This window comes from Barbus barbus (genome assembly GCF_936440315.1).
Source record: "Barbus barbus genome assembly, chromosome: 36".
In the NCBI taxonomy this organism is placed as follows: Eukaryota; Metazoa; Chordata; class Actinopteri; order Cypriniformes; family Cyprinidae; genus Barbus; species Barbus barbus.
In genome coordinates, this window is record NC_136714.1 from 26,929,825 (window position 1) to 26,942,863 (window position 13,039).

The 13,039-nt window shown below is 35.6% G+C and overlaps 1 protein-coding gene across 1 annotated transcript in view; it reads left to right on the forward strand.

Annotated features, from left to right (window-relative positions):
* The window catches only part of LOC306856414 (ceramide transfer protein-like), a 33,695-nt gene that overhangs the window by 17,100 nt on the left and 3,556 nt on the right, over positions 1-13,039 (forward strand). The window contains exons 3-11 of the mRNA XM_079395694.1: positions 897-1,013; positions 6,954-7,061; positions 7,163-7,301; positions 7,617-7,700; positions 8,290-8,447; positions 10,261-10,353; positions 10,439-10,525; positions 11,173-11,265; positions 12,862-12,957. Coding sequence (XP_079251820.1) covers positions 897-1,013; positions 6,954-7,061; positions 7,163-7,301; positions 7,617-7,700; positions 8,290-8,447; positions 10,261-10,353; positions 10,439-10,525; positions 11,173-11,265; positions 12,862-12,957 — 975 coding nt within the window. The remainder of the gene's footprint in view (positions 1-896; positions 1,014-6,953; positions 7,062-7,162; positions 7,302-7,616; positions 7,701-8,289; positions 8,448-10,260; positions 10,354-10,438; positions 10,526-11,172; positions 11,266-12,861; positions 12,958-13,039) is intronic.

Below are 13,039 nucleotides of genomic sequence, written 5' to 3' on the forward strand. Positions count from 1 at the left end.
ATTTGACAGTTTCATTTGAGTAAAACTATCCTCATATCATATACACACAGAAATGTAAAGGTATTCACGGCAACCCGTCAAAATAATCGTTCGGGTTTCAATTGTAGACATTGCGGCAGAAATATATTCCTATTGTTCAGTAGAATGTACGTAATAGCCTACTAAAATGATTAAAACCTTATTTTTAAGGAATAATAAAATGTCTTCAATGTTTTAATTGTAATATTAAAAATACTGGTGTGTTCTTGTATAGTGGGAGGCTAAAGAAAAGAAACACCAGGCTAGAGGAGTGCAGTATATCAGACTGAAGGAGAGGAGTGTTTGACTCCTCATCTGGTTTTCATAGAGCAGTGTGAGGTCTGCAGAGATCAACATCTGGCAATAATACCAAAATCACACACACGCACTCAGACATGGCTGCTGTTAATGGGTTTTTTTTTTTTTTGTGTCTCTTTTTTTCTTTTATATCTCACATTTCTCAGCTGGCTCTGTGGGTCAAAGCTATCTCTCTTTTCTTTTGGTTGTGGTTGTTCTGTGTAGTACTGAACTCACTTAAAGAATTTAGTATAATTCTGCCAGAAATTATTTTAGAATTTAATCATATGTTAATGTAAAAAATCTTGTGTAATATAACTTGTTTGTTTGTTATACTTGAATTTTTTTATTTGTTTTTGGCATGAAAACAGCCTAAGATACTGACATGGCATTAAATAAAAATATACTACTACTACTTTGTCTTTTACTGAATAGTTGTGGATTATCAACAACAGATTGGATTCTTGGATCCCTCCCTCATTCAAAGCATCTTGTTTATAAATGTACAAATATGATTGTCGTTAGTAATGATGTTTGATGATCAGATCAGTCTAATAAGTGTTCTCTCTCTGTCTCTGTAGCCTCATGAGTTTGACGAGTGCCGGTTGGACATCAGCGTCAATGATAGTGTGTGGTATCTACGTGCTCAGGACCCAGAGCATCGCAACCAATGGATCGATTCCATCGAGCAACACAGGGTGAGTGTCTGTCTTTACCCAGCATGCTCTTCTCTCACACAGCCAGACTATTAGCTATCAGTATTAAGTCTGGTTTCTGGCTGAGAACCGCCTATGTAGATGTTAACCCTTAAATGCATGAAAGTTTCGCCAATCATTATTACATTATTTATTACATTATCTTTAGCGACCCGGACCTGTATATCCAGCACGGATGGATCTCAAACTGCTGCAGTAGCAAAAAGCTCTCTTGATATTTTAAGAACAATTACAGAAGAATAAAATAAAGCATATTTCATTACCTTTTGAAACTTAAAAGGCTTCAGTTTGAGCAGATGATTTTACCATCGCTGTCATCGTCAGAGCGCACTTTCAACCACATTCTCAAAACGATCGTTTTCAATTACTTCATATTCGATATTTTGATCACTGGCAGCTTATTCACCACATCCAACATCAAATGGCAGTGGCATTTATATTTCATTGCGTATAGTATTTGCTCTGCAGTAAAGCCATTCAAACCAGTTAATTTTGTTGTTTTATTCGTTTGTTTTATGCCTGCGGTAATTGAGTGAAACTTCACGTCATCATTGTGTATCAAATAGTGCCACCTCGAGGAATAAAGATGCATTGCACGTATTGAGTCATCAGATATGTAAATAGTTGCACAGAAAAAAAATACTTACACATTTACATACCTCGGGACCCTATACACTTTTTACAAAAAATGAATCAGAAAACAGGCATTATTTTATATTTAGTATTTTTCTTGATATATTGTTTATAATTAATATATTGAAGAATACTAAGAAAGTTGATGTCTAACTTTAAAAAATTAAGGAGGGAGAGGAATGATGTACCAGGTCGCTAAAGACCCGAGGCATGCATTTAAGCGTTAAACAACCACTGTTTTTTGTTGTTTTTGTGACAAATTTGGGTGAATTGATCTGAAATCGGACATAACAGTCAGACATTGCAGTCTTGTTTACCCTGTTACTAAAATGGTAAACTCCGAGTTGGTTAGTTACCTGTCTAGAGGCTGCTTGCTGAGTCGTAAAACTAAATAATAACGCCTTGAGATGAGAAATGAGAGAGAAGACTGACTGTGTGTGAGATTATGAATGTGATTCAGTCTGTCTACATCATCTGAGTGGCTGAGCACTGAAGTGACTTACAAGCACGCACGCACGCACGCGCACACACACACACACACAGACAGGAAGTCATTTTAGGTCACAAACACAATTCTATGGTAACGCAAATAAAAACAATGAATGTTGATCTTACGTGAAACCTCATACAGCAGTTCACATGTACACAAACACGCACGCAGCAGTTCAGTACTAATGTGCATGAGTGAAAGTACCAGTCGCATAGCTGTAGTAAAATACCCTGGAGAGAAAGGATGTGGTCAGGTAGAGATGGCGCAGGGGGTGTGGGTGAGGACAGAAAACGTCTGCGGTGGAAATCAAACTCTAGAAGTGTGGATCAACTAAAACAATCAAAGGCTGATGGGGGAAACAATATATGAATCATGATCTGAGCTATTGAGTGACGAAAAACTTGATAGATAAGTTGTCCTCGCTCGTATTTCTTCACAATACCTGCAGAACTTCTGATGATTCGGCTGGCGGCGGGTATATGCAAATGTTGGGGGCGTAACTATTAGTGATCCCGACTGTTACGTAACAGTCGGTGTTATCTTCTGATTCATCTATTTTTCAGTGGTCTTTTTTATTCACAAGATTTAAATAAGGTGGAGGAAACAAAGGTGTTTGAGGCTCACTGTATGTCATTTCCATGTACAGAACTATTATTATTCAACTATGCCAAGATAAATACAGTTTTCCATTCTATGGCACCTTTTAATAAAAAAAAATATTCATTATATTTATATAAATATTAAATAAAACATCAAATAAATCTCAACAAATGCATAATTATATATAAGATTAAATAAATATGCTTAATAAATAAAAGTGATTAATATTTTTAAAAAATTCAGTTAATTTATATATTAATTTATTTTCATTAATTTACAAATTAAATAATTCTAAACGAATAAATAATTACATATCTAAAGAATTCACAAAAGTAATTCATAAATGTAAAAATTAAGTAAATGATTGTGTATTTCATTTGTTGATTTATTTTAAAACATTTTAAAAATAAAATAAGTATAATATATATAAAATAAAATATATATACACACACACACACAGATATACATGCATACATATACACAAATTAATGATCATATATAATAAAATATTTAAAAATGAATTAAGTAAACATTAATTCCTTTATTTTTATTAGTTAAAAAATTATGATTTAGTGATTAACTAAATCATCTTAAAATTTCATAAAAATACTTTTTAATTTTAGCTATATATTCCAGCCTCTGTGTGTGTGTGTGTGTGTGTGTGTGTGTGTATTGCTCTGCTTCTTTCAGCGTCTGTCTGCTGAGTTTGCACAAGTGTTCATGTCATGAGGAGACACCCTGATCTACATGTGCTTCTGATTTCTGCCGCCCAGGGGAGGAGGAGGGGGTTTCACACTCGCGCGCACACACACACACACACACACACACATTTCCCCATCCATTCATTCTTCTCTTGCCTCGAGGATGACCCCTCTCTGATAGTGACTCACACACGGCTCGTCTTAGAACAAGCCTTTTAGTCTGAATCACTGGTGAAATTCTTCCCAAGGACACTTTCCTTCTGCCTATCATCTCATTAGGATACAAAGGGAATAGTCCAGAACCACAAAGATCCGCTTCAGCAATGCTTTTAATTCAGACCCCATTATATGACATGCCAGGTGGAGTTTTCATTATACAATTATCTTTGAAAATTATGTGGTACGGGAATCTGACAGCAGACATAATGCATAACACAGTCTGACTGCAGAGCATAACATAGTCCGTTTGCACCTTTTAATAACAAATCTGTGGTTTGAGTTACGTGAGGATATGATACAGACTCGTATGGGTGGAGCTGTTCAGATCTGTCTGTTGCTGCAGGTTGTGAGTGTAATCTGTCCATCTAATCAGAGCTGTATTGTGTTAAGCCTTTCACTCTCATTGTCAACACCACACACTCCCAATAAAGCTACTGGAAATGAGACGTGCGCTTGTGTATCTAAAAGACGTGCTTGATTTCATCTCTCATAATCCCTTTTCTGCGGAGTCCATGACTTCAAAACATCAGCCCCGACTCGGTCCTCACTAGGGTTATTATCCTAATTAAAACTAAAACCATTACAAACAAACAAAAAAATCACTGTCACTTGAATTAAAATAATCGCTAATGGAAATAAAATACAATGTATTTTTTGTTTTTAAGTATATTTTTAAATTAATAAATAAATAAAATTGAGTTAAAGTTAGAACTAAAATAACTTAAACTGAAATAAATACACCTTTATTTAAAAAAAAAGAAGAATGAATGTAACAAATTAAAATGAAAATATAATAATAACTAATGCAAAATCATACATAGTGTTATTTTAGTATAATTGAGATACGTTATAGTTTTTAATATTTTGAATCCGTTTCTAATTGTAGTTTATGTATATATATAATTCTTTTTTTTTTTTGTAATCGTGGAGTTTAAAATGAGTTTAATAACTTGGCAGTTAGCTGAAATAAAGAGTTTTTCTTATTTAATTTTATTTCAAGTAACAAAGATGTTTCTATGCTTTTAGATTCAGTTTTAGCTTTAGTCAACTATAATAACCCGTGTCAAAACATGAACAAAAACTATAACGGTAAATTAATGATGCTAAAGTAACACCGCACATAATATATTTTAATGATACTGCTGCTGAATTAAAAATGCCACTGATTACAATGCCTTCTCATTTTTTCTCTCCTGCTGTCTTTTGCAAACAGTTGATTAGGTTTATTGATTTGGGGTGGGTATGTTTGAGAGAAAGAGGGCATTAATGGAGTCTCTGAGGCTATTGATTGTGTAACAAAGACGGCCATTATTTTTTATTTCTGATTGGTCAGTGGAGGTGCTATCAATGCCATAGTGACCGTAAGAGTGCGCTTGATTGGCTGGAGTGAATGTAGGGCTTACCCATCTTTGGTTGAGACACTGAATGCTTATTCTCTGGTTCTATCCGATAGTTACATCAGATTCTGCCCACTCAACCGTACATGCGCTCACTGTTGCCATCTAGTGCTGGACAAGATTTAATTACTCACTAAAGACAGTGTGTATGTTCAGTATAGCATACTTCATACTACATACTAGGGCTGGGTGAATTTTTTATTTTTTTTTCTTGATTATATCGATGAATTCAAATTTAATGTTTTGCCACGATTCTTTTTTTTTTTTTTTTATAAATCGAGGAATCGCAATTTCGAATAGAAATATTACCAGGCCTTAGAATTAGACACTTTGAATATGAATGAATATATATATATAATGATACTGCTGCACACAATGTGAGTTTATCCAAAATAAGGAATACAGTATCCCACAATGCAACATGTTTACCATTCAGTTTCCAGTGTGATGTCTGCTTTAACATTTCTTGCGTAACTCAATTTTTCATTGGCCTGCAGAAGCCAATTTCACACAGTTTGATTTAAAAAGGCTGAAATAATGGAGATGGATATTAAAAATATTCCAAATAGCAATGTAATGTCATGTGACAACAATGTAGCAAACATGGTACTGTTTGAAGTGCTTGTCATTGCATGCTTCATATTGTTTCAAATTTTAATTTAGCCAAGAACCGAAAACAAACAAAAACAAGTTTATTTAATAATCAGTTAATCCAATGTATTTAGTAATCGACATTCAAATAAAAATGTAATTGCACAAACATTTAAATTGCACATAAGCAACTTTTTAATAATAAAATAGGAAGTTTATACTCCAATTTGCTATTAAATAAGCATTTAACAGTGTCTGTAATAAAACCTTGTTCTCATGACAGATTTCTTTTAAACGCATTAATTTTCTTTTGTTTTGACTCTAATCTGCTCTTACAGTTGTACATTTATTTAATAATAATAGGTTGTTTTGACTGTAGAGTCATGTGTTTACAGGTGGTTTATATCTACAGGAAAGGTTTGTTTGTGTAGGTGTATGTGTGTTCCTATTTCTCTCTGGGCTTTGTGTTCAGTGTGTGAATGTGTTCAGACTGAACTCAGATTCACTGGATTCGTTTCAGTATGCGGAACATCACAGGGGAAGTAGATGATTTTCATATTGTATTTCATTCCCTCTTTCAGATTGACTGTAATGAGTGAGTTTATTAATGTGGTACAGAGGTCAAATCATGTGAAGGAAAGATACAGTAACCTGGGCTTGTGCAGTCATGCTCTACTCCGAAGCCTCGCGGGGAGACAGTCATTGTGTGTGTGTTTATGCTGCTAAATAAACTCCGAATCTATTTTCAGAGGCTGTTACTCATGAAATGAGCCACAGGAGAGCTCTGAGTTCATGGAAAGTGACTCTCTGGACTGTGTGTGTGTGTGTGTGAGTGACGTATCCTGAAGATGAAGTGGAAATTGTTCAGGACACACACACACAACAGTTTATTGTTTTTAAAGTGTCATGTTTGTGTTTGACTGTGTAAATTACAATGTGAATATGAACTGAATACGCAGTCCACACTTATGTATTTTATATTAACATGTATGTAATACATATTAAATATTAAAAAAATACATGAATATAAATGATATAACTTGAATATTTTTGTATGATTTTTTTTTTAATATAATTTGTCTTTTTATTATTTTATTAAAAATATTTAAAAAAATTACAACTATTCATTCATTTTTTATTATTATTAAAACTACTTATCAACTATTAACATGGAAGAGATTTGATTTATGACTTGATGTTTTATTGCCTTGTGGCCGACTTTTGAAGCTTTAGTGTAAAAACGCTCCTGAATATCGCATTAAGCTCTGTCTCTCTGTGTCTGTGTATTTAGGCTGAGTCCGGTTATGGCTCTGAGTCCAGTTTGAGGAGACACGGCTCCATGCTGTCCCTCACATCAGCCACCAGCGGATATTCAGCCACCTCCACCTCCTCCTTTAAGGTGAGGACACAAATAAAACGTCCATTATTGAACGATGCCAATATGGGAATGAGTCATGCCTCTCTACTCTGAACTCATAAGTTTGTGTTTCTGACCCACAGAAGGGTCACAGTCTGCGGGAGAAGCTGGCAGAGATGGAGACGTTTCGAGACATCCTGTGCAGGCAGGTGGACACTCTGCAGAAATACTTTGACGGCTGCGCTGATGCCGTAACCAAAGACGAGCTCCAGAGAGACAAGAGTGAGTAGACAGAGTGTGTTCTGGTGTGTGTGGGAGAGACGAGGATATCCAGTATACGGACAGACATGTTTAGACAACACTGAACCTTATTCAGACTGCAGCGATGTCCAGATTCCTCTGCATGGGTGCTGTCGCTCTCGTTCGCTTTGGATGCATCTGTTGTTACAGTACAAGGGCCTGTTGATCAACTGCCTCTTTTGTTCATCTTAGTCTTCTCTCGCTGTGTTGTGTACTACAGTATGTGTCAACTTGAGCACCACCAACCACAGGCCCATGAGTTCACACTGACTGTTTGTGTGTGTTTTCTCTGCTCAGTCGTGGAGGACGATGAAGATGGTTTCCCTACCACTCGCTCCAATGGAGAATTCCTCCATAACAACAACGGCAGCAAGGAGAAACGTGAGTGTTTTTACTGATTTCTGCATGTGGGAATCTTCAGCAGGTTTTTCACACTCAATGAATTCTCTCTGATTCAGCTTGAGGGGACAGTACTGGGGCGCCACTGACATTATGAGCAGTTTGTCCACTTAATTTACTCCAGTGAACCAGTCATTTGAGCCTGCTGTAATGTATTGTGTGAAATCTATAACATAAAGTCAGCATATCTCCAGTGGAGCTGTGTTTGAGATGTTTTCACTGAGTTTTGCATTTCTGCATAATTTTTTTTTTAGAGGAAATATTATACGGCTGAATTGAATGTTGCCATCATACCGTTTTTGTATAATATAACCAAGAACCTCAGATGTTTTATATATATATAACATGTATTATATATATAATACATGTAGAATATTAAATATGTTTTAAACTACATAACTCAAGCAACTGCTGATTGGAATAAATACCCAGAAAATGCATCAAAGAGATTTGATTTACGACTTGATGTTTTATTGCATTATGCCTGATTTGGAGTCTGTGTAACACTGTCTGGTAAATTAATGTCTTGACGTTTCAGAGTGTGACTGAGTTTGTTCTCTCTCCCCATCAGTATTCCAGTGTTTGAGTCATAAAGGCATTAATGGGATAGATTTTAAAGGAGAGGCCATCACGTTCAAGGCGACCACGGCGGGGATCTTGGCTACGCTTTCCCACTGCATCGACCTGATGGGGAAGAGAGAGGACAGCTGGCAGAAGAGACTGGATAAGGTACGAAACTCGGGCATCTGGAGCTCATCCTTGGGCTGATCAAATCAGAAGAGAGATGGTGTTTCTGTAATTCAGGGCTCTGTTTGCAGGCTGCTGCTGTGATTGTGTCTCTGACAGAGCAAAATATTTCCCTGACTGTGAAAATAAAACACATTTATTGTAGTGTAAAGCTAAAAAAAAATACCCACAGTTAAGTCATGTGTGAACAGGATCTGGTGTCAAATTATGGAACATCTGCCGTGGCAATTCACAGCTAAAGTAGTTGTAACTTTGGCATAAATATTTTGCATTGATGCTATATGTCAGGGTTCCTCAAATCTTTCCCTGGAGGGCTAATCTGCTCCAACCCTGATCAAACTCACCTACCTGTGATTTTCTAATGATCTTGAAGACTCTGATTAGCAGCTCAGGTGTGTTTGATTAGGGTTAGAGCTAAACTCTGCAGGAGTGGGCCAGATTTGAGGATCCCTGCTATATGTGAACAAATTATACATTAGTAGGCCGAGCAAAGTAGGGCTTCCATGACTACTACTATATACTAATCAACTAGTCACCCAGAGAAGACGACGACTGTTCGGTTTCACGTTCTTGTATTGTCAGATGTATTTGTTTTTTTTTTTACAAGTTTTCATGCAAAAATAATGTCACCCACTGACATAGAAGAAATGCAACTGAAGTCAAATGACCCATGGCTAGTCGACTCAAATACTTGTGCAACTTATCGACTAGTTTGTGCATACTAGTTTTCGGTAACTAAACTAAAGCTGAAAAAATATTGGATGAAAATGTAAACTAAATTTAGACTAACCAAAATAAAATAAATTAAAGTTGAAGTACTGAAATTGAAACAGAAATTTATATAAAAAAAAATTAACTATAGAAATATACAAAATGAAGAAAGAACATAAAGTTACTAAAACTTAAATTAAAACTGAAATATATATATATATATATATATATAAGTATATAAATCAACGACGATATATATACTGTACAAATAATACAGAACAAAATGACTAAAACTTAAACAAAATGAAAAGTGAAAATAATAATAAATACTGTTATCCTATATAAATAATACATAAAAAAACTTAGACTACAATAAAAATGAAAATATAAAAATTGAAGTAAATTGAAAATATGAATAAATATAAAAATTCTATAAAAGCAATACTAAAATGACACCGGAAGAAACTACAAAAACTGATATAAGAAGTCCTCTGTCAGAGTTTGAGCCAATCAGAATGTTTTGCATGACAGTAGTGTGACAGGACTCTATCATTTTTCATTAATATGCAGCAAACATAAACATCTTTTCAAATGTGCATTTATTTAGCTCTGCTGTTGAAACTACTTTAGTTATATAGTGAAATAGTATTTTATTTAAATCACTATACTTCCAGTGCCGCTATTACAAATTGTGCTAGTGCTGCTCATTTCTAGATAAAAATCATGTCATCAGAGTCTGAGAGATGGAAACCATGCTCATAAACATGGGAAGCTGTGAATAACTGCTGCGGTATCTTTGTCAGCGAAGTTCCTCCAGCAGTTTTAATGGGTTTATGTGTGAGCGTGTGATACAGAGGTGCAGCTGAATCCGTCTGCCGATGTGTCGCAGTCAGCAGCATTCAGCACAATACTGACATATACAATCAGAGCGAGAACACAGGCGTTTTGCTTCTGTCTGAACAATGGAGCGCTTCAGAACAGTCCAGATCACACCGAGACAAGATCTACTCATGCCAAGACATTAAACATCACGGCAGCAGTGTTTAGTCAGCTAAAGCCGTTCCCCCTCTCTTTCTTTCTACAGGAGATGGAGAAGAGGAGGAGGGTGGAGGAGGCATATAAATCAGCCCTGTCCGAGCTGAAGAAGAAGTCTCATTTTGGAGGGCCTGATTACGAGGTGGGTTCGGTTTACGCAGATGAATTTTGTGAAGTAGGCAGAGCTGTAAACTGTATGGAGATGTTCATCTTGTTCTGTCCATCAGGAGGGTCCAAACAGCCTGATCAATGAAGACGAGTTCTTTGATGCTGTGGAGGCCGCTCTGGACCGACAGGACAAAATAGAAGAACAGGTGTGTAAATACAGACATTCAAAGTCTTAAATGAGATCGCAGAAGTCTGTTTAATTTGAGAGTGGAAAACCTAATTGTGCTACCGTCTAATGTGATTATTAAACTTTGAAATATGCCTTTTTTGTCAGCTGAACCCCTTAGACGTAAAATATTTACTTGAAGTACCCACATTTTAAGTTGCCATTTTATATTTTTATTAATTAAATTAATAGTTTAACAACACGTACACGTTCATGGTTTTCTGATGTTGTTAAATTGTCACATGAATTAAAATAAAGTATGTAATTTTCTTTTAAGTTTTGCATTTTGATGTTTTTTAATGAAATATATTAATAATATAAATATATATATTTATTAACTTTTTAACTTTATAAAAATAAGGATATATATAAGTTATATATATTATAAATATATTCTATAAGAAGATTGCCAAGACCCTGAAACTGAGCTGCAGCACGGTGGCCAAGACCATACAGCGGTTTAACAGGACCGGTTCTATAATTATAAACAATAACATATTAGTATTTCACCATCCAATCAAAAGCCAATGGAGAAAATCCAATCCTGTCTTACATTATTTTCCACTGATTATTCAGTTTCACTCTAAAATACTGTTTTTATCATTAATTATTTTTGTGTTTTTGTAGTCTCATTGTGAGAAGAGCAGGATACAGAGGAGCAATTCAGTGCCTTCAGGAGACATCTACTCCAGGGTGGGCTCTCACCGATTCGCTGAGAAGGTGAGCTCATTCTTCTCATCGTGATCGTCTGTATACCTCTTCCTCTGTCCCTGTGGTGCTCTGTTTTTCTGTCTTGGTCTCTTTGGGGTTTTTTTCTCCTGATGAAGCTGCATTTCTCTCTTCCTCACCTGTGTAGCCCCCCTCTCGTCCTTCCTCTCCCTCATATTCTGCTGTATCTTTCACTCCTTCCCTCCATGAGCACAGATTCAGTGCTGCGGTAACGGCGCCCTCTAGCACACTCATTCAACACTGTTGCATGAGATGACGTGACCTTACATCTCTAATGCATTCACAAACATCACACCTATACGTGCATAATGGCTGTATTTCAAACCCTAATGAGCTGCCTACTTAGTCAGCGGGACTTTCTGCGCATCATTCCAAACATTTTAATATGTCCTGCATTAAAGGAAACCAGGAAACATTTTAAGTGCATTCTAATAATACTTTTATCAAATATCAATTTGAATGATTGTATATAATTATATAGATACTTATTTGTTTTGTTTGTGTAAAATAATATTGTTAAATAATTGCACTCAATTCAATTAAGTATTGTAATTAAGACTTGAAAATAGCCTTTGATGCTGATATGGTATAAAATAAATAAATAACATTTTGGGCATCATTAAAAAATGTCTTAAGTCTTAAATTCTGCAGATTTACCACAATATGTTGCTTTGGGAAAAAAGCATTTCTGCTAAATGCACAAATGTAAATGTAATACAAATATTTTCAGCTTTTCAAAAATGTCAAGCAAATATATTAAATAAAATAATGAACAATGCACCTTAATCTGAGCTGCCTAGTGCCTATTTTTTCAGCTTTTTTGGGCATGATAATAATGTGGGTATGATGCTGTGCTAATGCCCAAATCTGCTGTCTCTCAGTCAAGGGAGTCCATTAGGTTTGAAAACACAGCCAGTCATTTTATTTTCAAGTTTGCATGATGGACAAACATGTACGCTTTAAACAGCACATTAAAACCACACAGTCTGCCCTGGTATCGCTATTTTGTGTTTGCCTTTTAAATTTGCAGCTAATAATGCTTTTTATTGCTTTTTAATGTGATAATTTACATTTTTAATACATTCTAGGAATTCTCTTACTTTGTCACCTTGAAATCAAAATGCAGCTAATTTGCTTTAATTCCTGGTCTTGTACATGTTTGTACTATGTAATAAAGCGCTGATAAAATGGCATGAAATAGTCATTGTTTTAGGTTGCTTTTGAATGCAGCCGTTCTAAAACCAGTAGTTTAATGCTGATTAATATAATAAAGTTTAGGGAGTAATAAGACATGCCTGTTAGCTTCGAGATATGTGCCAATTCTCTGGAGGAAGAACTTGCCCTCAGAAAAGTGATTGCTGGTGGTGTTTCTGGAGTTTTTTTTTTTTTTTTTGGAGAGTAGTTTTCTTTTTGTTTCGTTCAGAAAAATAGAATTGATCCAACATTACAGAAGAGCAGTGGTTTGTGAAAGCAGTTTCATGTTGGCTATCATATTTAGTCAGTATTATGTAATGCTGACTTTCAGTGTTATTAATGTAGATCCTCTTAAATGAGACCTCTGTCCTTGTTCTGTTGTGTTTTGGACAGGTGGAGGAGATGGTTCAGAATCACATGACCTACTCGCTGCAGGACGTGGGTGGAGATGCTAACTGGCAGCTGGTGGTGGAAGAGGGAGAGATGAAGGTGAGTTGGATCTAATGTGTGTAATGTATGTTAGTTTGATCTGATGTGTGTGCTTTAGTCCACAGACTCACTCTCCGTCTGT